Source organism: Toxotes jaculatrix, chromosome 4 (genome assembly GCF_017976425.1).
Source record: "Toxotes jaculatrix isolate fToxJac2 chromosome 4, fToxJac2.pri, whole genome shotgun sequence".
In the NCBI taxonomy this organism is placed as follows: domain Eukaryota; kingdom Metazoa; phylum Chordata; class Actinopteri; family Toxotidae; genus Toxotes; species Toxotes jaculatrix.
Genome location: NC_054397.1, coordinates 1,218,606 through 1,244,027, shown reverse-complemented (window position 1 = coordinate 1,244,027; position 25,422 = coordinate 1,218,606). Strand labels below are relative to the sequence as shown.

The 25,422-nt window shown below is 44.0% G+C and overlaps 1 protein-coding gene across 2 annotated transcripts; it reads left to right on the top strand.

Moving 5' to 3' along the window:
- The first annotated feature begins 1,406 nt into the window (after window positions 1–1,406).
- tpcn3 (two pore segment channel 3) lies at window positions 1,407–16,164 on the top strand. Of its 2 annotated transcripts, XM_041037181.1 has the most exons (20): window positions 1,407–1,748; window positions 4,405–4,487; window positions 4,938–5,052; window positions 5,153–5,281; window positions 6,032–6,148; window positions 6,786–6,904; window positions 7,270–7,371; window positions 8,165–8,291; window positions 8,506–8,713; window positions 9,669–9,813; window positions 9,966–10,151; window positions 10,909–10,938; window positions 11,961–12,025; window positions 12,145–12,232; window positions 12,526–12,595; window positions 13,061–13,280; window positions 14,643–14,733; window positions 14,905–15,018; window positions 15,193–15,308; window positions 15,613–16,164. In XM_041037181.1, exons 1-20 carry the CDS (start codon window positions 1,650–1,652, stop codon window positions 15,744–15,746), a joined length of 2,358 nt encoding a protein of 785 aa, XP_040893115.1. In that variant the 5' UTR covers window positions 1,407–1,649; the 3' UTR covers window positions 15,747–16,164. The 2 variants fall into 2 exon arrangements, with proteins under 2 accessions (XP_040893115.1, XP_040893116.1); XM_041037182.1 differs by lacking the exon at window positions 10,909–10,938.
- Window positions 16,165–25,422: the final 9,258 nt, after the last annotated feature.

Here is a 25,422-nt window from a genome sequence, read left to right as displayed (position 1 = left end):
AGAAGAAGTGAGGCAGGTTCTCCAAGATGGAGGAACAACCTGACAAGGACAAGGGTCACATCTGACTGTTCGTCTGATGCACCGCCACACACGCGCACACACACACACACACACACACACACACACACACACACACACACACACACACACACACACACACACACAGAGCTGGTGAAATGTTTGCTGCAGTGCTTCATCTTACGCTACAGAAACTAAAGATCTTTGGGTTCTCAGCTGTTGGTTGGACAAAAGAAAGATTTACATCATAATAATATATCAACTAAACAACAAATTGATCCACTGAGAAAATGATCAATTACTGATGATAGGTAATCATCAATTACACACACGTGTGTAAAAACCTAAATATTTCTTACTATTCTGAAGTCAAACCTTGTTATGAAGGATTGGTGGAATTTTCCTTTAACATTTATCCTGCTGATAAACATCAGTAACATAATAACACGCTGTTTTCCATTCAGTGTTTTTTTTATGTCTTTAAATGCCTCTTCCTCCGTTTCCGTTATCCTGCTGCTGAGTCACATGACGCCTCCTGATGCCTTCACTGTCTCCGATCAAAGTCCGAAAAACGAGCTTCATGTCTTCACACAGTCAAACAGGGAAACAGAAAGAAACAAAAGGAAGAACAGTTTTAAAAGATTTGAAAGGGTTAAAAAAGGCAAAGTAAATCACCGAAAAAACAAAATGCAAATAATTAAATAAGTAGATGAAGTTATGAGGAACAGTAATAAAACTTTAAAGGGAAGAAGTTTTATTGAGCGCTGCAGCAGTTAGTCAATGATTAATTACTGACAAAAAATGTTTTATTAATCCATCAAACGTTTCAGTCAAATTTGAAAGCAACAATATCAAAGTGTTTCCTGCTTCCTGTTTCTCCGACAGGAGGTTTTCTGTCTTTCTTTCTTATACTTGACAGTAAAGCGAATCTTTTTGTTTTGGACTGTTGGCATTGCTCTACGCTGTGAGCAGCTGTGGATTAATCGATCAATCAAGAACATTATCAGCAAATTCATTTAGAATGAAACTAATCAGTAGTTACAGCCCAATGTATAAAAGTCCCCAAATCCACAGTCTCCACTTTTTGCCTAATTTTCATTTCTTTTTTCCAAGCATTAAATCCTGGCGGTTTTCCCGCCCTCTGGTTCCCGCCCTGCTGGCCGGAAACATCACAGCGAACCTGACATTTTCAATTTTATTCCTTTTCTCTTTTCGATCTCTTTTTGTTGAAAACTCAGATAATTTCACGTCTTCCGTTAAAAATGATTCACATCGCTAAGTTCACCATCAGCGTCACCAGCCTGTCACCACGTCACTGTCTTCTCCTCCAAATTTCCGGCGGTCCCTGAAGGCAGCACGAGTCTGGTTTATCAGAGCTGGACAAGCAGAGATCCGGACCAGATCAGTCAGGAGCAGAGATGGAGGTCAGGCTGTGGCCGTTCATGTGCAGCGGAGAGGAAAACATCTGATGTCTGTTCCGACGCTTTCAAACATTCTCTGGGAGTAAACCGACTTTTTATTTTTCCTCCGTCTGAACACACAGCACGGACAGAAAGTTTGGAAACTCCTCAGGTGAAAAGTTTGAGGAGAAGTTCGTGGAAGAGTCGAGTTTGTGGAAGAGTTTGTGAGAGATGTCTGAGCCAGAGAAGAAGAGCGAAAACATTCCTGACGAGTCCGCAGGAAAAGGGACGGAAATTCCAAACGGAGGGAATCCTGCAAAAAACGAGGAGGTGGGAGTCCGGCTGCACACACAGCTGATGCCTCTGCACACACACACACACACACACACACACACACACACACACACACACACACACACACTGCTGCTTTCATGTGTCTTTGTCTTCACATGACAGCAGTAAGCTGATGGACTCTTGTCCCGTTTGGCTGAAACAGACGCTGCAAACACTTTTCCACTCTCATCGAGTCTCTGAGTTTTTTCAAAGTCACATTCGCAGCTAAAGATGAACACATGGATTTATTTTTAACTTTTTATTGGACGAAATGATTCAGTGCAACACGAGTCAATGATTAACGCACATTTTTCACTTTTATTATTCCTTTAAAAGCTGTGAGGGAGTTAAACTCCACTTTATCATGTGACCGTGTTTTCATTCTGCATCAGTCTTTGTATGTGAGTATGTGATAATTACATTCAGAGCTGAGCCAAGTTAATTTCCTGTCCATCACCTCACTGTGCTGACTCAGTCAGACGGATTTGAATTCTGCTTTAATTGAAATTATAATGATAATAATAGAAAAAAAAAATGGATGGAGACTCAGTGCCCACAGAGCCCGCCTCCACAACAGCTTCTTCCCAGCCACTGTCAGAACAGTGGCACAGGACATTAAGGAGGGAAGAAGCTACTACATAGCATAACCCTGTCAATGTGCAAAAAACGTCAAAAACAATCTGTTATCACTATGTGAAATGTGTCCTTATATTCACCATGTGAAACAATTCAAAAATATTCTAAAATATTTGCAATATCACCATGTGCAATATGCCTGTTAAGATCACCATGTGAAACATCACATACAGGAAGTGACAGTGACATATTAGGCACCTAATTTTCTTAATTTTCTTAAGAATCTTCCCAGTATTTTAAGTGCACTATCTTGCTCTTCTTTTGTATTATTTATTTCTTGGTTATTTTATTTCTTATTTTATTGTATTATTTAAACCTTAAGCTTGACTCTGGGGAGGGATGCACAAGAATTCCAATGCACATGCACTGCAGTGTATCTGTGCAAATGGCAAATAAAACTCCTATTCTATTCTATTCTATTCTATTCAGTGGCTGTTTATTAGGTACACCTGTAACACCTGATGGATCTAACAAACAGCAGTGACGTGTCTGAGACGTGTTCATTTCACTTTCCAACGTTTGTCGTTCAGGTTGTAGCTTGTGCAGCAGTTTGAACTGGTCTGTGTTACGCTGACGGGTGTTTCTAATATTTTGTCCACTTCACCTACAATGAACTCGCCTCAGGTGTTTGTTCTTCCTGATGACGTCAGGAGAAGAAGAAACTGGAGTAAAGTGGATTCAGTAAAACCAGCTCTGAGCAGATTCTGGTGACAGACTTTTTAACACGAGCTTCAGTTTGTTCCTCGCGTTTCTTATTGAGGCTGTAGTTGTATGAATGAATGAATGAATGAATGAATGAATGAATCAGGGGCGGCTGGATAATGGTGGGCGATAGGGCCCCGCCCTCTGTGACCCACACGAAAAACGTAAGAGTTTATTTTTCCGTTCCAAGTCGGAACATCACTGTCCAATCAGCAGCCTGAACATCATTGTCCAATCAACAGCCTGGGTTCCGGGAGGGCGTGCCCCCAACGTGCTTTCGTCATACGCACTGAAGTCACATGCTCCTCTGATGCGCGCAGTCCATACTCATCGAGTTCACGTTCAAGATCAACATGGCTAGCTTTGCGACTCAACGGAGCAACTCCATCGTGTCATTGCGGGAATTAGCATTCTGTCGTCGGAGCAGTCAAGATAAACTGGCTATCAAAGAGTTAGGACCACCGAGAACAAATTTAAATATCAAGCAGGAAAACCTACAGTCGCGGATTTTCACGGAGCTGGTGTGAGCGGAAAACGTACCTAGCAAGATGCTAAGTAGCTAACGCGCTGTTTTGCTAGCCCTGCCCTCTGATTCACCCGGATGGAAACACAGACACCGACACGCACCATCTCTCTGAGAAGGAGAGAACATGAAACATACGGACAGCTGCCTGAAACTTTGGTCTTTTGGAAGAGTTAGCATCGCCACACAGTTGGATGGGAGCTACATGATAGCTGTGCGTCGTTGCGACGATGTGGTGAGCAAGACCCGCCATTTTCTAGGCCGCCATGTTGACTGTGTCAGATTCCGGGGCGTGTTTGAGTTAGCCTCGGAGGCAACGATGAAACCGAGGGGTCCAGAAACCTCGGGATTGTTCGTGGACTGGTCGGTTTAGTGGCGTCGCTGGACGCGGTGTTTGAGCAGCACTTAGAAACGGCCTGTTATTGATCACTGTAAATATTGAATTGTAAATAGTTGTGTTGATTGCACACTGCCAGCTGAGTATCACTGTATATGCTGAATATGCTCTGTGATGATTTGGTTTTAGTGCAATTTGATTTCCAATATGGCGTCATTCTCTTAAGTGTTTTTTTTTTTTAAGGCTGCATCACTTCACGTTGTTCTGCTTCTCCCTCATTAACATTTCAAACACTTCATTTGTTGTTGACACTTCTGGTTCTGTAAACCAGAAGCTGTGAAGTGTGAAGATGTTTTTTCCGCTCCTTCATGACACCACCCTTGTTTTGAGTTTGTGTGCAATAAATAAGTAAAAGACAGGTTCATATTTAAATGACAGTTTTCTGTCTGTTTCAGGATTTCAACCTGGCTTCTATCTACGTGTCGGACGCTCAGTACAACAGAAACATCTACTTTGACACGTCGCCTCAGGCTGTGAGGTGAGATTTTATTTAGAGTTTAATCCCATGTACGGAGTCACACCAGCTGTGATTGTATCCTGCTACCCAGTCTGTAGAGGGTAGTAAGGAGTCGGAGTAAACAGTGATCTGCAGTGACAGTACAGAGCTCCACTGTTCCCACAGGCTATGAAAACACAGCAGGGAGACACACTTTACTTCATCACCATCAACACACACATACGCACCATCCTACAGCACCAAATGTGGATTAATCCGCTGCTGAAAATAGTCCCCAACACATGAACTACTTGCTCCTGTTTGTTTGAAATGATTGAGGCTGTTTTAAGATGAAACTGTAAAAGTCTGAGGTGTTTTTAAAGATGTCCATCTTCAGAAGGAACCAATGGGCTCAGAGCTGAGGGCCAGGCAGGGGAAGGAGACAGAGACTAACACACTGCTGAGACTGTAAGCGTGTGTGTGTGTTTTCAGACTGTATCTGCTCTACAACCACTGGCTCCTTAAGGTGCTCCTCTACTTCTTCATCCTGGTCAATCTGTCTCTGGCCATCTTCGAGGAGCCGGCCGTCGTCCCTCTGCCGACATGGGTAAGGACACGAGGACACGTGTGACTTTCTGCTGAAATCAGATGTATGAACAGTTTGTGCCATGTTGACAGTGTCAGTGCTGAGCGGTGTTGTGTTTCAGGCCACCATGCTGGTCGAGCTGGTCTGTGTCCTGGTCTTCGCCGCACGACTGGTTCACTACGCCAAGGTGATTCCTCGAGACAAGTTCTGGAAGGACCCCAAAAACATCTGCATCATCGTCATCCTTGCGGTAGGAGGGGCTTATCTGCATCATTGCTTTGATGGGAGGGGCTTCTGAGTTGCTAAGGGAAACTGAACCCAGTGAATGTGGTCCACTGGTCCTGTGGAGACCTGCAGCGGAGAGGATCACAGTAAGCGTTTAGACTCAGGGCTGAGGTTATATCCTGGTGACAGTTGGTGAGCTGGTACATGCTGGACCCTGAAGAGTTCCTGGTTTTTGGCTTGTTGCTGTGAGCTGAGTTCCTGTCTGTGATCTGCAGAGTCAGAATGTGCTGAGAAGACTTTCTGCCTGTTGTTGTGAAACAACCTTTAGCCGGAGATGTTGCCTCGTCAGCACCTTTAAAGCAGAAAGTCTTCCTGGTGACTCAGTGACTCTGAGGCTCCGGTCGCTGCAGGAAACATGAAATGAAATACTCTGCTGAAATCTTCACTGTTCAAACACTGACTGATTCTTTCACTCATCTTCACCTTCGTTCAGTTTTCTTCAGGAATATTTCTTCAGGTTATTGTCATGATGATTTTCTCTCAGTTGCTCTCGCGTTCCACTGGTGATGGCTTTGGGAATAATCTTTATTTTTAGATAAGGCTCAGAGTGTGGCCACGTTCCTCAAATGTGGCTTAACTCATTTAGGCTAACATTCTGTTATCAGGCTAAAATAATCCTGTCACACTTCAGTTTCTAAAAGTGGAGAAAGGAAAGTAAACGTGTTGATGTGCGGCGGATGACGTCTGACTGACTCTGATCCTCTGTGTGTTGCAGCTCACGCTGGTTGATATGATCATCTATGGAGCTCTGAAAGCTGCAAACTGTTACGCCCTCCGCTGGTCCAGAGTCCTGCGCCCGCTCCTACTGGTCAACGTCACGGAGGGACGGCAGGTAATGGCATTCCCTGTCCCCAGAGGACGAAACCCGGATCTTTCCTCTTGCACCAGCTCAGGACAGAATTTGCCGTTTTAGCTCAAACACTCAGTTACATTAAGATTTACAGAGCTTCAGGTCAAACGGTGAGAAGAGGAGACATAAAAGTGAGTTAATAATGAAACAGGCGTTAAACTACTGACACTTTATTCTGAAACTGTCACAGGTGTGTGCAGGTGTGTGAGACTCGGAGACCAGCTGTTCTCTTGGTCCACCCTGCCTGCTCTGAACCCTTTCCCTCCAAATCCACTTTAATTTGCACATCAGTGTTTTAGAGTTTGTTCACGTGAGCAGGTGTGTGTCCAGGTGACCACGCCGTGATGTTTTACTCCTGTCTAACATGTCGTCCTGTCACCTCTGTATGATGAACTTGCTCAGTTTAACTCTGTTTAAACTCTTTGCTGTGTTTGAGGGAAACTTCCTGCTGCCAAACTGTGGAAATGTTGGACTTTATGAGCTGATGGCGCCTGAACGCATCATTAGTTTGTTTTTGTTTGATCTGTGTGGATGAGGACGGAGAGTTTGTGTCCTGTGGGAGGACGAGTATCTTCAGTTGGTTTGTAAACTTTGTTGTTGTGTGTTTGTTTGTGTTCAGCTCCGCCGAGCGTTCAGAAGCATCCGGAACGCTCTGCCTCAGATCTTCTACGTCTTCCTGCTCTTCATGTTCAGCGTCCTCATGTTTTCGCTCATGGCTCTGAAACTGTTGGGCAAACGGTGAGACACCCGTCTTTCTGAGCTGATGATGCAGATGTTAGACATTCCCTGAAACTCTCTGAGTACCGTGTTATATCTTTTTTGTTTAATCTGTACAAAAACCAAAGTGTTCAAACAGCAATTTGCTGTTTTGTTTAAATTATATGTGAAACACTTCCTCGGCCTTAATTGAGGATAAAGACAAAAACACGTCTTATGTCCTGGACAAACATCATCAGACAGAGTAAATGTTTGTAAATCTCATTTCAGCTCGAGAGTTTGTGAGTGTGATTTTATGATTCTCAAGTTTTTTGTGGCTTATTATTTATTTTTGAGTTTTATGAAAAAAAAAAAAAAAGACTGACTGACGTGTGTTTTCTCTGCAGACGTCTGAAGACCATCAGCGGAACTCCGTACTTCACCAACTACCTGGAGATCGTCTTTGATCTGTACGTCCTCGTCACCACGGCCAACAGCCCCGACGTCATGTAAGACCTTTATGAATGATCCGTTCAGTGTGTCAGCTCAGACCATCAGGACGTTGATCTATGATTAAACATGTTACGCTTTTCATCCACGGACAGAAACGAATGAGGGAAATAATGAATGTTGTTTTATTCAGACGAGCTGCAGAGGCGGCCCCGTCAGTGCCTGAGTGTAAACGTTTTCCATCTGTGTCACTGCTCAGCAGGCCGAGGTCACGTGGTTTTTAAATTGGTGTCAGAAAAACTGCCAATCATTGTGGTGGGGATAAATTCTGTGAAATGTTCTGAATCTGTTTCCTGATTTTTTTCCTTTTTGCTCTGACTTCCTGATAAAAAGGAGGAAGTTGATTATCAGACACTTTTTTAACACCGCGAGACGTTTTTTCAGTTTTATTGTACCTTCCACAATCAAAAGTGTCTCAAAGCTCTTTACAGAAGTAACGCTTTGGCAAGAAGCAGCCGCAGAAAAAAAATGTTAGTGTGAAGTGATGATGAACAGACGTGAGACTGGAGCCTGGTCTCCGTTTCATCGCTTGCATTCACAATTCTGATTTGAATTTAAGGTGAATTTAATATTTGTGGGTGAACTCCAGTACACGAGCTTTGCACTCAGCGAGCTTTTGTCCTCTGTGAGCCTGAGAAACGTTTCTGTTGTGTTGAGGTGTAAACAGCGAGGACGAGGGAAGCTTCTTGGTGTCACAGAAAAGAAGAAGAAAGTGACATTAGGAGAATTTTTTCATGTGTTTTTCTTTGTATGTGACGGCTTCGCATCGTATGTTCTGCTTCTCGTTGGCAGGATGCCGGCGTACAACGCCAGCTCCGTCTTCGCCATCTTCTTCATCGTGTACATCCTCATCAACACCTACATCTTCATGTCCGTCTTCTTGGCCGTCGTCTACAACAACTACAAAAAGTACCTGAAGGTACGGCCGTCTGTCCGTGTGACAGTCTGCTGAGCACTGTCACGTTCAAACAACTCGGGCAGAACCTTGTCCCCAGGTCCCAGACAGCAGCCAGCATTCTGTACGATGCTGCAGAATCAAACTGTGAATGTTTATACATCATCTGTCTGTACGTCTGAGATCCTGAAAGCTGAGCTGTGATTTGGAACGGCTTTAACGTGTCTGTGTCCAACAGGAGGAGGTACGGCAGCTGGTGAGGGCCAAAAGGCACAAGATGGTGCGGGCGTTCGCCGTTCTGCAGGAGCAGAGGGAGGAGGGGGGGGAGCCGGTGGTGACCCAGGCTAACTGGAACCAGGTGGTCCGACGGGTCCAGCCCGGCATCAGTAACGCCCACAGAGAGCTGCTGTGGAGCGTCTGCGACGACAAGAACCAGGGGTCCATCGGTGGGTCACAAACAAACAAACAAACAAACAAACAAACACATGCAAAGTTTCACATCAGTGGGATTTTAAATGAGGTTTTGTTGCTTCTAGAAGAGAAGCAACAGTAAAGAGGGGCGAGAGACACTGGGGGAGAGAGAGAGAGAGGGAGGGAAAGACATGTTCATGTCTGTCCCCCATATGTTGAACACGTCTCGGCGGTCTGAGACAGCAGGACGCCTCAGAGCTTTGTGCGTGTGAGGTGTTTAAACTGCATCTATGCCGCGGATCAGAGCTGAGGCTCGTCCTGCGCCGACGCAGCCTCCGTCAGCCTCCGTCAGCCTCCGTCAGCCTCCGTCAGCCTCCGACAGCCTCCGACAGCCTCCGACAGCCTCCGACAACTCAGCAGCTGTCGCCGTGACCGCAGCTCTGCCGGGTCACTATCTTCAGAGTTATCTTCCACAGTGGGGAAGTGAGACTCTGCTTCATCATCGAGTTCAGCTCAGGCCTCAGAAAAACTCTTCATGCAACAAAGCAGAGGAGCTGATATCACAGGAAGCCCAACAAACACTTTATACTTCACACTTCCACCGCATTTCAGAGCTCCAGCTCATTAAAAGCTTCTTAATTAATTCATCACTGCATCAGTGATAGTTTTCCAGTAATAGAACATGTAGAAGTCATGGATGTACCTCATCTGTGCAGGTTTTTAATTACTTGATTTTTAAAAAAAATTTATTTTAAATGTTATTCATCTGTATTCGATTTTTAGTTTGAGTTTTATTCGTTCAAAGCTTAAAGTTCTGGCAGAGAAATCAGCAGAACACACACAGGGAACATTCCTCTGCTCTGAGCACCGAGTCGTACATTTTCATCCTGACGTACGTTTACTTCAGTTAAAGGCCGGAATGTTTCTTTCACTCACGACTAAATAAAGATAGATTTGGATTAATGTTATTTCTGGGTTGGTTAATTGCAGGTAAAGTGGCGTTCGTCCAGCTTGCCGACCTCCTGAATATCGAGGTGATCACTCTGAAGTCAAGACCACACCCATTCCACAGTTTATGCCCCGCCCTCTACCAGTCGGCCCCGAGCCGCCTGATCTGCAGACTGGTCCAACACCAGTAAGACTGTTCATTTATTCTGTTTTAATACCTGTTATTTTAAAGCTGAATGATTTTCTTTATGACGCACTGACTCTGCTGTGTGTGTGTGTGTGTGTGTGTGTGTGTGTGTGTGTGTGTTTGTGTGTGTTTGTGTGTGGTTCTGCTCTCAGGGCCTTTGTCATCGTGTACGACTTCATCATCCTGGTGAACGCCGTCTTCATCGGTCTGGACGAGAAGAATCCGATGATCGCAAACTCTGAGTGGGTTTTTCTGGCTCTCTACCTGCTGGAGATCCTGCTGAAGCTCTACGTGTTCGAGCCCAGAGCGTTCTTCTCCAGACACAGCTTCTGGAACTGGTGAGGACGAGCTGACGACGTGCGCCGTCTTCACCTCATTTACCACATTTACTGTTGACGGATGCTTGAATTTCACAGAGTCTTTGTCCCAGATAACCAGAGGGAATTGTGGGTGCTGCTGCCGATCATCTGCAGGCGGCCGGAGTTAAAGCTCAGCAGGTTTTATGGAGGCACTGAAGAGGCTAAACATGATGCTCGAGCTACACACCTGACTCAGATTGATTCAAAACCTTTTGATTCTTTCAGAGTTCATCTTCAGAGCAGTAACAGTGTATAAAATAACAGTTTTTATTTATTTATTTATTTTTTATTAAACCAGATAAATCCCAGTGAGGTTAGCAGCCTCGTTAGCAGGCGAGACAGTACAACATGAGAAACACAAACATGTGAAGGCTCAGATAAACTGAGATTATTCACCATAGAGCAGAGCCCAGATTTCAGTCTGAGATATCAACTCCTTTATTTTCATTTCCCTCTTCAAACTCTGGACAGAGACAGGAAGCTTCTTTACGTCTATACTGTTTAAATATTTATTTATCAGGATATTGATTATTATCTCCTACTGAACTGCATGGACGTGTATTGAGTTTGATTATTGTTGAAGAAAATGTGTCTAATTTAGTATAAAATAATAGTAATTGTTCAGTCTCTGTGCGGAACCTGATGTTTTGCTGATTGTTCTTCACTGTGACACGAGAGCTTTTCTGATAAAATGAAAACAAAAAGCACTGAGCTGTGTTGCATCCGTTTCACACAGCTTATCTACAGCCCAGATTATAAGCACGAGGTATGTGACACGTTTCAGACCTTCTGCTTCACCTGCTGCTTCTCTTCAGTCAGACGCCTGCAGGTGCTTGGACCAGCTCACTGATGCTTCAGGCAGCAGGTTGTGTGTGTTTTTTTTTTATATCATCAGGGAGTAAAACAGCTTCTGAACCATGGAGTTTAGTTTACGGCCAAAAAAAACTGAAAGAGAAAACTGGTGCTCGCCGGCAGGACCTCAGCCTGTTCCTGTCTCTCAGTTCTGGTTTCACAGTTTTTTCTTTCAGACGTTTTACAGTGGTCACTTTATTAGGTTCATCTCTACAGTCTGATGCAGAGCTGCCAAAACATCTGTGCTAACGAAGGTCTTAATGTTCAGTGTATGCTAAAGTGCAGCACCATCGCTAACTGTCCTTAGCACTAAAACACCACATATTTAATTCACACCTTTATGACGACAAAAAAAAAAGTTGACAGGTGTGTGGGTTTGTGTCAGTTTGCACAGGTGAATCTAATAAAAGGTGTTAAACATCAGAAATTCCTGCCGCAGCTGTTGACGTTTTCATTCGCATTTCAGCTTTTTTTTTTTTTTTTCTTACAGTTGGTCGCCCCCTGCTGGTGAGCAGTGTAGCTGCAGCGACTTCAGATACATTTGCAGCGTTGTGTTTGTGTTTTATGGATGTATTATAGGAACTGGATGCTGGACTAAAAGATGACACAAAGAATGAATGAAAACTGCTTGCTCAGCACGGAGCAACAGTCTTTATAATTTTTAGGTCGTGGCGTATTTTTTAGTTGCAGTACCGCAGGTGACCAGTGGGACAGAGTGGCAGCATCCAGCTCTGTTAACACATCCATGATCCTTTTCTGTGGTTCAGCGTGCTGCTGATGTCAGACCGACAACACGTGAACACAAACGAGTTGAAAACGATCAGCTTCGTTTACAGCTAACGCTGGTTTTGCTTTCAGCCTTTTCGCTGTTCAGGAGACGCGTTTAAGTTCAACTTGAAATTTTCTTTTTCATAATTTTTTTTTTTTTTTTTCTAGGTTCGACACCATCATCGTGGTCTCTGCTCTCATCGCTACAATCGTCAACTCCGCCATGAAATCATGTGAGATCTGATGGTTTTATTTCTAAACAGAAACAATTAGATAATTAATTGATTACATTAAATTAATTGGCAGGAATTTTGGTCATCAGTCAGTAATAATTGTTCCCGTCCTGTTGCAGTGGGGGGTTACACCAGCCGGGAGATCCTGGATATTGTCTTCATCCTGCGAGTCCTCAGGCTGATCCGGGTGGTGGACAGCATCAAAAGGTTTGATCTTTGAAAGTCTCTGATTGGCTGGCAGGTTTCTTACTAACATGCTGATGTACATTAACCTGCAGGTAACCATAGCAATGGGTGGACACCTGGGATGGACTCCTTTGTGCAGAGACGTAAAAAATATTAGATGAGATGGAGAAAATTTTTTTTTTTTTTTTTTTTTTTTTTGGACTACAAAAGGACACGTTATCATCCGTCATCAGTTACTGCGTTGCTTGAGTTGTCTGCGTTGCCTGAGTTGTCTGCGTTGCTTTACGAATGATGAGGACTGTTGTCTCTCTCAGGTTCCGTACAATCATCAACACCTTGATCAGGATTGGACCAGCGATCCTCACATTTGGACAGCTCATCATTGTGAGTTGCTGACAGCAGATCACGTTCAGAGCTGTGGTATCACAACAACACTCAGAGTCCACAGCCATGCTAACATCAGCATGCTAACATGCTCATGATGACAATGCTAACGTGCTGATATTTAGCAGGAATAATGTTGAACATGTTCACCACCTCAGTTTAGCATGTTAGCCTGCTAATATTGGCTATTTAGCACTAAACACAAAGTCAAGCTGAGGCTGATGGGAATGTCAGTAGTTTTGCAGGTATTTGATCATAAACTAAATTACTGGACAAATTAAAATTTTGACCTGATGATGGCGTGACATGAAAAGTCAGAGAACATCAGAGTTACCACAGTTCATCCTGAGGGGAACATGAATGTCTGAACCACGTTTCACGGAGATTCATCCAATACTTGTAGAGAGATTTCAGTCTGGACCAAAGTGGTTGACCTGATCCTGATGGAGCTGTCCTCCTCCGCAGGTGGTGTACTACATCTTTGCCATGGTGGGGATGGAGCTGTTCAAAAACAGGGTGAAGTTTTATGGGGCGGACTCCAGCGACCCGGCGAAGGCGTACTGCGGAAACCCTCTGCTGAACGGAACGGACTTCGCACAGCTCGACTACTGCAAGAACAACTTCAACAACGTGGTGTCCTCCTTCATCCTGCTGATGGAGCTCACTGTGGTCAACCAGTGGCACGATATCCTTCACCTGAACGCCTCACACGCAGAGACCGGACACAAAAACCAAACATAGCTGTGGTGGAATAAAAAGTCAAATACACAGTGTACCTCTGAACTGTACAGGTGTACAAGTATAAAGTAGCAGAAAATGGTAATACTTAAGTACGTGTACCTAAAAACGTTTAGTTCAGTACTACGTAAATTTACTGTAGTTATTTTTCACCACTGCAGTGTTTTAAAATAACAACCGTTTTAGTGTTATTTAGGCTTAAAATTCTTACATAAATTAGGCCGTGGTTACGTTGAGTGACAGTCCCATAGACAGGCACTGGCAGTTAGCTCTTTGCTAAAGCATCGGCTGGGCTAGGCGGCTACATCCAGAGGCCTCCGGCTACCTCCAGCAGTTGACAGGGGCTGCAGTGTCCGTGTTTGTTTGCCAATGTTCGGATAGGTTTCTGTGACAGTATGGCTTGTTGTAGTGTAGACTGTACTAACCGACCGTCGAAGGAGTCTGTGTTGCAGTTTTTTCGGTAAGTAAATTTCTCACTATTTTACCTGGATGTTTGCGCTAATTAGCATGTATTAGCATATTTTGCCGCTGGCTTATGACTTAATTGCCGATTTCTGGTCGCTGCTGATACAGATAGAGGACCGGAGCGGATAATGTTAGGAACGCTGCTGCGGTGTGTTCCGTGCTCTCAGAGTCCGTTTATTGCGGGAATACTAGGCTACGATTTGATTTGGTCTCATTTTTCTGTTTAAAAAGTCCGACATTGCATGGACAGAGCAGCTCCGTCAGTAAGCGGCTGCTGCTGTTTGTGTGCTGCTGTAACTGTAAGTGGACAGTGGATGGAGGCAGCGGTGAAAACCGGTAAATATTAAATATTAAATTTAATGTATTAATGTATTATCATTATTTTTATTGTTATCCTTAATAATAATGACAATAATAATGTTTTTAACTTTTTAATATGTTTTATCAATATGAAATAATGATTGTTTCAGTTAAATAACAGGCTAGAAATAAATTTCCGCCCACAACTCCTCCAAACCCTGCAGCTCCACCTAAAACCTCTCTATCTGAAACAGTCATGTTTAAAACACAGCAGCAGCATTATGATCTCTGTTGTATGCTGTGTGTCGCAGTTACACGGGGTCGAGCTAGTCGGGTCGGACTCGGGGACTGTGGTGTGGTGGATGTAGCTGCGTGTAGCTGCCGCTTAGCTTGTTAGCCTAGCTGATTAGCCTTAGGCTAGCTCGGTTGCCCCGAAACCGAGTCCCCGAAACTGATGGGTGACGTCACGGGTGCTACGTCCATGTTTTATAGTCTGTGGTTCAGACTGATTCAGACTCTCTGTGACTCCTTAACGTGACTCCACTGCTCAGCAGCGGCTTCACCGCCGTCACCCACATGTCAGCCAGGATCTTCTTCGTCCTCTTCCACATCTTGGTCGTCATCGTCATCATTAAGTAAGACTAATTAAGCATGTGAACAAAATAAAAACAAACATAGGCTAAAAATAAAATGTGCTCAGGTTGTGGTTTCTGTGTGTGTGAATGGCGCTGCTGCCGTTGTCTTACTGTAATTGTGTCTCCCCTCTGTGTTCAGCTGATGACGCGTCACTTCCTGTTGTCTTTCAGTATCTTCGTGGCGTTCGTCCTCGAGGCGTTCTTCGTGGAGTACTCTGTGGACAAGAGCGACCTGCAGACGTCTCTGGAGAAGAAGATCGAGGAACTGGAGCTGGCTGTGGAGCAGTACGTTACCATGACAACCACAGACACAGTAATACACACTGATGGATTTGAGTGTGGTCTGGAAGTTAACAGACCACGCTCAGGGCTTTAGCTTCTACATGTATTTATGTTGTAATGTTTCTGCAGTCATATGGGATTGTGGGCGATAACTGACCATGTGGTTTTGCCAACCAGGGAGAAGTTGGAGGATAACCTGGTGAACGCTATGGAAACCATTGACAACGACCTGGGAACTGGCGAAACGCCAGCGTCAAACAAACCTGCCCTGATGTTTAAAATCGCTTCAAAGAGTAAGAGTCAGTCAGAGCAGGTCTCATCTGAGTTTTAACAAAACTTTGTGAGATAAAACGATGTTATAACAAAGTTTCCTGTGAAAACAGAATAATTGGAATTTCACAATAACAAGAACGTACGATATAATAACACGAAAAACATCTCGGATCTTTTTCATTATCATGAGAAACTGATGGAGCTGCTCGTTTGTCATGGTGGCAGCTGAGATGAGAATCTGCTCTGCTCTTAGCCTCAGCCGGCCTGTTGATCACAGTATTGATTATCAGTGTGGGCGATCGTGCTGACTCTGTTTTCCGTCAGGATATCGGACGGTGGACGCCTTGTTGCAGCGGATGTTCGAGGCCGATCTCGACCCCGAGGACTTTGCCGAGAACGATGATCCTGAAGCTCAGACCAACGGGAACTTTGCGAACCCGACGTTCAGCTCTGCATAGACATTTACATACAATTCTGCGTGAAGGGAAACGCATGCTATTATTCATACATCATATGACAGATCTGTTTCAGTCTGATGTTAATTCAGTGAAATGTGTCGACAGCGTGATCAGGTCTCAGACTCAGACTCATATCCAGTGTTATATTTTTATATTTCTCTCCTGTAGCTCTCTGTAGACGCACAAGTGAAATTAGTATTTTTTTGCATAAAGAGAATTAAGACTGATGTTGAATCTGTCGGTCTGTTTTTATGGACCAGAGGGTTCGGTGGAAACTTTAAAAAGATTTTAAATAGAAAAAAAAAAAAAAAATCAAATTTTCACCGTAAATGTTAAAATTTAGTCTTAAACAGAGCAGTTAGTCCATCTGCAATTTTAAATGATGATAATAATAAAAATATGAGATTATATTATTTTATGTTACGCACGTATGTTATTACATGTTATATCTTTTATTATTGTAATAGAAGGTTACTATGGAAATAAAAAAAATAAATCTGTAAACATCAGATTTTAAAATGGGAAGTTTGGCAAAAAGTGAAGTGATGATGATGTGAGGAGGTGACCCGTCTCACTGAGGACCCGAGACAAGATGGAAACACAGAGGGTGTCTTCTTTCAGGTCCTCTGCACAGGTTCATTCAACACTGACCAGGACACTGCACCAAAGCACCAACGTTCCTTATACGATAATTTCAGAATTAACTCATCTGGTCTAAATAAATAAATGCATAATAGATCTTCCCGGTCCTGTACAGGTACACGAGAGATCAGTTACAGGACACAGACTTTTCTTGCCCCTGTTGCAGATACCTGATGAATGTACACGTTCCTGCCCCTGCTCCTGCCCCTGCCCATGGTCCTGTGCAGTGTTGATGATCTCTAATTGATCAGTCAAATTGTCTCTGATTTTCTAATCTGCAAAAAAACAGGAATGTGTTTTGAATTTTCTTTGTAGACAAAAACAAAAACATTGTGAAAAAGGCTAAAGTTCCTGAAGAAGCACAGAACAATCGAGAACATGAACAACTACAGCTGAGAGAACCCAGATCCTGATGAAGACCAGAACCAGTAAGTGGACCTTGATTTTTATTTATTTATTTTTTGTCTAATGTATGAAATTACGTGGAAATGATCCCAGAGTTTAAATTCAGACTGGTTTTAACATTCAAAGACTGAACTCGATCGACCCTTTGGAGGGGCCCGACCCTCAGGTTGGGAACCACTGGACCAAACTTTCTACCTGTGTATATTTCAAACCAGCTCCACGTGGAGCAATGATCAATGATCTGATCAGAGATCAGTCACAGGAGACCGGAAGTACTGTTACTGTGATACTCACAACTGACCCCGTGTCCGCAGGGGGCGGTGTGGAGCTGCAGCTGTAACATGGAGACACCGAGGAAGAGTGTGTGTGTGTGTGTGTGTGTGTGTGTGTGTGTGTGTGTGTGTGTGTGTGTGATGCTGATGCTGTAGAGATGGAGCACAGGGAGTGGATCCTGCTCGGCTCTCTGTCGTCCGGACGGAAAACAACATTAAGGTAAGAAAAACAAACACACACACAAACAAACAAACAAACAAAAGCTGCCTCAGAAAAAGAGAAACGAACCGAAGCAGCCGATCGAAGCGAACATCGAACACGAAACCGAAGCGACGTGATGCTGATGCTGGAGAGTCGGGCTGCCGTTGTGTGTGTGTGTGTGTGTGTGTGTGTGAGTGAGTGTGTGTGTGAGGCCACAAGCAGGATGTCGGACCAGTCGAGTCCCGTTAGAAAAACACAATCTATCGGATTTATTGCGCTGGTTTAAAAGAATAAAAGCCTCCCGCTGCTCCGGCAGACCAGGCTCAGGTGTGCAGGGGCGGATGTTGGTGTGAAACCTTGTGACAACATTGACGGAACGGTAGAATAACATTAGAATAACACTGGAGAAGGCCCCACGGTAAATGGAGGGGATGATGAGGCGTTCAGGTGCCGCTCAGAGGGTGGGACTGAACAGCGCCGCCGTCAGATCAGGCTGAAGGACTCACTGTCAAGGTGGAAAGTATAATCCAGCCGCCGGGGCCCGGTCAGAATTTTAAAAATAAAAACAAGACGCTGTTATTCAGTTTAAAACAGAATCAAATATATAAAAAGCTTAAAATTACATTTAAAAAAAATCAAGGAAGCAGAGAAACACGCCGGTAGTTTGTTTACAGAGGTAGAATATGTTCAGAATATTATTCCTTCACTAAATAAAACCTTCAAAAGTAAAGTAATAAATTCTAAGTTAGATCCAGCGATTTTTTTTAAAGAGCAGTACCTATTTTCAGCCCTGAGTACTGTCTGCAGGTTTCCCTTTCAGGCTTCATGCAGTCTTAATAGCTTTCACCAATAAATAAGGGAAGACAGGCCGTGTGTAACCTGAGAGGCGAAGATCGACCCAGCACTCGGTTTCTGTGCTTCCTGCTTGTTAAGCTTGTTGCACTGAGCTGTGGCTGTAACTCAGGATTATTATTACTATTCATTCATCATGAAACATTTTGTCTTTAAAATGTGAAAAAAAAATAATCAAGATGTGTTTTGTCCAACAAACCAAAGTCCAGAGATTTTTGAGACTGGAGAAACTGGAACCAGCTAATGTGCCTGTGAGTGAGTGAGTGTGTGAGCGAGTGAGGCCGTGAATGTGTAAATCTTTATTTATGTGGCTCTTTTAAAAACCAGGGTTACAGACTTTCACACGGTATAAATGAAAAACATACGGTGACGTGGTTCAGCTGAAGAGATGCTGGGGTTCGCTGACCTGACTCCCAGCGGGAGCCGGATCCAGAACCTTGGGGTCAGGAACCACGGGTCGTGAACTTAGAGTGCAGCACAACCAGACGTCCTTGTTCTGATGACCTGAGAGATCTCGTGGATCTAAATGGGGTCAGTGATTCAGCGATTCGTGGTGGTGACAGAGCAGTGGAACGGTAATAAGGGCAGAGTTTGATGGAGTTACTGAGAATAACGGGACCAGATAACTGGTGTGAAAGACAGGAACTTTGGTTTTGTTGTGGTTCAGCTGCAGGACTGTGTGAAACATCCAGGGACGAGTCTGTAGCCGTGCAGAGGGGTGGAGGATGGACTCCTCAGAGACCAGATTCACATCCAGAGTCCCGTCGGTGGTTTCAGCAGTGAAAACACTTTGGTTAAGGTTCAGGACCGATGATGGTTTTCATTAAAACTGTGAACCAGACCAGGGTCTTTCTCTGACCTGATCCAGGGTCTGTGAGAGTGTGAACAGAACCAGGAAACAGTTTAATGATGCTGGAGTCTCTGCAGGTGGATGATGAACTGTGATCAGATGTTTTTACCGACTCGTTCAGCATCATTGGATTTTCTGTTTCTCTCTTTCATCTGATGGTGAACGTCTTTGGGTTTGGGGCTGTTGGTCAGAGAGAACAAGACAAGTCGAATCATCTTCTCATATTTTACTGGCAAATTAAGCAGTTCATGCTGGAAATAACTGCAGATGGAAATAAATTGGATTTCAAAAATAAAATAAATCAGGAGCAAAATATGAAGTAAAATTAATTTATTATTTAGTAAATTCATGAAGTTATTAAACGAAACGATTTATTAAAATTTAAAAAACAGCAGAGAACTCTCCTCCCACTGCGTTCTTTGTCGAGGAGATGATGAAAGCTTTCACCGGATGGAGTTTTATTTTGAAAGCAGTGGCCGGATGTTGTGGTTGTGGTTGTGTGACGGTGGTTTGACGCTGGTGGAGGCAGAGCTGCACTGCGGACAAACGGGCAGGAGCCGGAGAACCTGACACCCCCAGACCGCCCCATCACAGCCGGCCCGGGTCAGCCTCAGCCCGGCTTCTGGATCTGGGTTTTCCACCGTGTTTGACTCCTGGATCCGGTCCAGCAGGAGGAGGACCTCGAGTCCGCATCCTCCTCCTTCTCCTCCTCCTCAGCTGCAGCAGCGGAGAACCGGAGGAGGACCCGGACCCGGACAGTGGCGGGGTTTTGATGAGCGCTCCTGGACTCTGAGGGGAAATATTTGTGTGTCTTTGTGGACTCCCTGGTCCTGGAGCGGGTCTGCTGTACACCGGACGGCCCGGTCTGGTTTGATACTGGGGACTGTTAGAGGAGAAGTAAATGGTGGTTTAGTCCTGTGGGAGTCTGAGGCCCAAACCCCGGCCCCCCTTCAGAGGAACGGTGGGTTTTCTGGACCAGGACGTTTTGTGCCGAAATAAAATCCCAGATGAAGATTCCCAAAAGGCGGAAAAGGAGCGGACGGTGCGCCAGGTAGGCCTGATCCGGACCAGGTCTGGCCCGGACCACAGAGCTCAGTCAGTGGGTGTGTGTGTGTGTGTGTGTCCTGCGGTGATGCGTTATCGGAGGTGGATGTATTGATCGGTGTCAGAGACGTTTGATCAGAATCAGTTAGACCAGGACGGATCCGGGCTGTGTGACTGTAATGATCTTTAATTCATAACTCGGGTCAGTCCGGGCCAGATTTATTGATCAGCAGGATGTGATGGTGCGCAGGCGCACAGAGGACCCATGACTGTGCACTGCAGAGAGGAAAGATTCAACATGAGTGATGCAGAGAGAGGCGGGGGGAGGGGAGGGGGGCTCATTCAGCTTTTACAGTTCAGCTCACAGTGTTTTAATTTGCAAAAGTAAAAACAACAACAACAACACAATAATAATAATAATAATAATAATAATAATGATGATTATGTTCCATGTGTAGATGTAAAGTCTGAGTATAGAATCAATTTGGTGCTAAAATAAAATGGCAGCAGATGATGAAGATCTGAGGATAAATAAATATCAACAAGTGAAAAATCATCAAACAACGAAAGAAAACGTCAAACATTTAAAAAATTCCACAGAAAAACAGAGATTCATTGAACATTTCTGTTCGTTTAACATCATGTTTGTGTTTGTTTTTATCCGTAAAGCAACAGATTTTTGACACATCAGAATTTGGTGCCAGAGCAGAACAACAATTAAAGTTAAACGTACGGAATAACTAACTTCACCTTCAGACAAACAAACAAACAAACAACACAACCGAGAACAAACCAAAGAGCGAGTGCGTCTCTTTAAACCTGCTCAGGAACCAGGAGCTTGATTTCAGTTTGATGAACTTGTTTTAAACATTTATTCGTTCTTCACTTTTTGTTTCTGGATTGAAGCGTTGTTGCATCGTCACTAAAATTCTGCCTGGATGACAAAATAATAATAATAATAGAATTCATGAAGGTATTTTGAGATAAACAGGTGATGACAGTCAGATTCCAGCTTTTCCTGATACGACGGCAGAGTTTGACTCGTGGTGCGTTTGAATGTGTAACCTCTGGTGTTTGCTCTGGTCGATGAGTCGTCTCGTGTTCGTCTCTGACCTGCTGTCACTTCACATCATCGACGTCTTCACTCAGAAAACAAAGATGAAACTGTCCTGTGGTTGTTCTCCTTTTCCATGTGGCGTCAAATCACCAGCTCATTTATTCCATTTTAAAAAGTTTGAATTCTCCAGAATGTTCATCATGTTAAAGGCGTCGTCGCGTCGTCGCTCTCGTGTGCGTCTGCCCGTCGCCGTGTTCCTCTGTGGACGCAGGCGGCAGCTTTAGACACGTCAAACCTATAAAAGACTAAAAGTTTAAACTCCTGAGGCTGAAACAAACTAAACTGCGAGGTTTGTCCTGTGGGTGGCGCTAGAAGAGAAGATGTGAGGTCAGCAGACTTCATCCTCTGGGGAGCAGGAGCATCCTCCGTGTTGCTCTCTGCAGGGTCAGAGTGTTCTGGGGAATCTGGAATCACATGGAAAAGGTGAATACACCCACCTCTGTTCAGGTGCTGTCCCTCCATGCTCCGCCCCCCCCCGTGTGCAGGTGGGGTGGCTGCAGCGGTTGGTGGTCGTTCTTCTCCTCTCCTGGTTAACTGTGCCCTCTGTTTTGGCTTGTAGGCTAACACAGGAACAGGAAGGGTTTTGTCCCACTCAGGATTTGTTGTAAGCCGTCAGGTTTTCCAGGAGCTCAGAACTATGGTGAGCTCTGACTGACTTCATCAGATCAAACCTGGAATGATGCAAACCTGGCTTCTGGCAGAGCACCCCCCCCCCCCTCCCCCCACCCAGTAACAGCTTGATAGATCTGTAGGTGAAGAAGAGAAGAAGAAGAGCAGACTGCGGTTTGAAGGTAGAGGAAGTGTCTGAGGATGTTTCACTCTGATCTGCTGCTGAGACGCTTTCACACATCAGAGCTGCTGGACCACAGAGTTTCACTGTTCACGCTGATTTCACCCTGCACAACACAACACAACATACAACACACAACACACAACACAACACAACACACAACACAACATACAACTCAACAAAACACAACACACAACACAACATACAACACAACATACAACACAACACAACACACAACACAACATACAACACAACACACAACACAACACACAACATACAACACAACACAACATACAACACAACATACAACACAACATACAACACAACACACAACACAACATACAACACAACATACAACATACAACACAACACAACATACAACACAACATACAACACCACAACACAACATACAACACAACACACAACACAACATACAACACAACACAACACAACATACAACATACAACACAACACAACATACAACACAACATACAACACCACAACACACAACACAACATACAACACAACACAACACAACATACAACATACAACACAACACAACACAACACACAACACAACATACAACACACAACACAACATACAACACAACATACAACATACAACACAACACAACATACAACACAACATACAACACAACACACAACACAACATACAACACAACACACAACACAACATACAACACAACACAACACAACATACAACATACAACACAACACAACATACAACACAACATACAACACCACAACACACAACACAACATACAACACAACACAACACAACATACAACATACAACACAACACAACACACAACACAACATACAACACAACACCTGTCTGTTGCTACACAACATCACAGGCAATGAAATGATACAAACAGTGAAGTGTGAGTTTAACATGATGCTGTGTGATCATAGTGATAGAAATATAGAAATCTGTTACCATACAGTCGAATGCATCAGTACTTCACTGCATGATAATACTCTGTTTATACATTGACCCAAATACTACACTACACTACTACACAATTATTTTCTGTACTTAATTGTACTACACTGTGTGTTACAGGGGTTTAATTCACTATACTGTACAGTGTAAACTATACAATGCTATAATGCTAATGATGACACGATATGATGCAGCCACACTAATTTTGCTGTAACACCCTGTAAAAACACTAAATACTATATTACACTGTACTATACAAATACAACAGTACTACACACTATACTATGAAACACAATATAATGTGATGCACCAAACTAACCTGAAAGCACAATTCTAACGTATAAAAAATCTAATAACTGAAGCTGAAACATGACGTACAAACACACTGTGTGGTTCAGTACTACACGCGTGTACTGTGTGGTGTGATACCATACAAAACTTTATTAATCCACATCTTACTTTATGTTTGACAATGATTTTCTAACCTTATCGTACAGACACTGCACTGTACCACACACTGTGCTATAAAACACTATAATGTAAATAAAGTTACACACTGTGGCCCATAAAGTTTGATATTAATATATTTTACCTCTTCTGATGAAGTGATTGTGACAATGTGATTTATTCTTGATAAAGTTTATATCTTCTCTAAACTTTATTGATCAGTCTCTTCCACAGTGATTACTGATGCGTGTAAATAGGAATAAAAAGAGGAATGATTCCATCTTTATGGGCAGCAGTGAACTATTCTATACTAAACTCTCCTATAAACCATATCAGTCATTTCTTTTGTTAATCCATTATTTACCTATATTTTGCTCTAAGCTACTTTATTATATTGTACCTATACTACAGACGCTGCTCTGTATAACACTACACTACATTGTCGTGTTGTTGTCTAACACTCGGCAGCAGCTGTGATTGGCCAGCTCCTCTCCGCTGTGTCAGACATGCTGTTGTATAAGACTGTTGCAGCGAGCTCAGGGAAACTCTGTGGCCCCGCCCTCTGCAGTGACTGGCGGCTCAGCAGCGTTTTGAGGCCTGCGGCAGGTTTCACTACATCTCCAGTGTTACAGTCGCTCCCACCCGCTCGTCGCTGCGCAGCCGATGATGACGACGACGATGCTGCTGCTGCTGCTGCTGTTTAACAGAGCTGTACCACTGCAGGTGCAGAGAAGCCTCCTCCCCTCCTTCCCAGTCCGACCAGGCCTCAGTCAGAGCTGGTCTGACTGGAAACACAGCGGACACTCTCCATGATATCTGCAGTCCGCCTGAGCTCTGCATGCACTGATGACGGCCCGTGGCATTGCATGCAGAACAGCATGGTTTGGGGACTGACATGCATCACTTTGAACTTTAAATTTTCCCCCACGAATCCACTGAACACTGATAACCATTCATGGCAGATATGTTTTAGCAGAGCAGAGAAAAACCCAGAGTTCAGTTCAGGTCGAGCGAGAGGAGAGGACTGAACTGACGTGTGATTACAGACGAATGCAGTTTTAGGCAGCGGCTGTGAGAGTGATGCTCAGTGAGAGACAGGCCTGCTGACGTTAGGGTTTCAGTTTTTACCAGGGCAAACACATCCTCCACTGCTGATCCATGTTTAGCGTTCAGGATCAGAGTTCATGCTCGTCTCCAAGATTTGATTAATTTCCCAAAGCAATAATTCACTCAGTTTCAACCACGTCATTTTCAGGAGCATCAACGTTTGTAAAGACCAAAAAATGATTTTAAAAAAGCTTAAAAATTTGTTTGAGCAAACATTTTCTGTCTGAAATAATCTGAAACAGTGTGAGCTCAGTTCAAACACCAAACCTTGACCCCAACAAACCAAAGTTTGTCCAAATACGTCAAGGCTTTTGGGAGTTTCTTTCCCCCGGAGCTGTCTTCTCAGGTAGAGGTCACTCCCAGGCTGTTTGGTTCTCCACAGCTCAAACCTGAGAAAAGTGCAACCTTCCAGCTCAGTGTCAGACACCTCTTTATGACCGTTTTACTCATGGAGCCTGTTGGGTGAGGCACTCACACTAACACTACCTGTCAGGCCAGATTCAGGGGGAAAAAATCACCTATGGTACCACGTGTAACTACATGGTTATGGCTTCTGTGATGAAACTAACAGTGCTCAGCTCTTATCAGTATTAGTAGTTTCAAAGGAATAGTTTAACATGTTTTTTGGCAAACACCCTTATTCTCTAGCAGAGAGTTCAGATTTGTACAGCTCTCCTGTCTGTATGATAAATATGAAGCTACAGCCTGCAGCTAGTTAGCTTAGCTTAGCCTAGCATAAATTCTGGAAACAGGAAACCAAAATGGCTGTGCGTCATGTGACGAGGCATCGGGGAAGTCCCTGTTCCCAGCCGAGGAATAGTTTGTCACAGATCCTCGTTAAACCGCTTCACTGTCACTTCACTTCTGTTTTCGTACAAATCAAAACAAACAGGATATAATTAATGTTAATGCTAATCAGTTGTCAGCTGCTAAGCTAGGCTAACCGGTTGGCTGTAGCGTCATGTTTACAGATGTGAGATGG

What these genes read in the sequence shown, in the direction of transcription:
- tpcn3 (XM_041037181.1), top strand. Translation starts at nt 1,650, where the DNA reads ATGTCTGAGCCAGAGAAGAAGAGCGAAAACATTCCTGACGAGTCCGCA. An exon ending in GCCAACAGCCCCGACGTCAT is followed by an intron (nt 7,372 to 8,164) that starts GTAAGACCTTTA and finishes TCTCGTTGGCAG; the next exon opens with GATGCCGGCGTACAACGCCA. An exon ending in CAAGAACCAGGGGTCCATCG is followed by an intron (nt 8,714 to 9,668) that starts GTGGGTCACAAA and finishes GGTTAATTGCAG; the next exon opens with GTAAAGTGGCGTTCGTCCAG.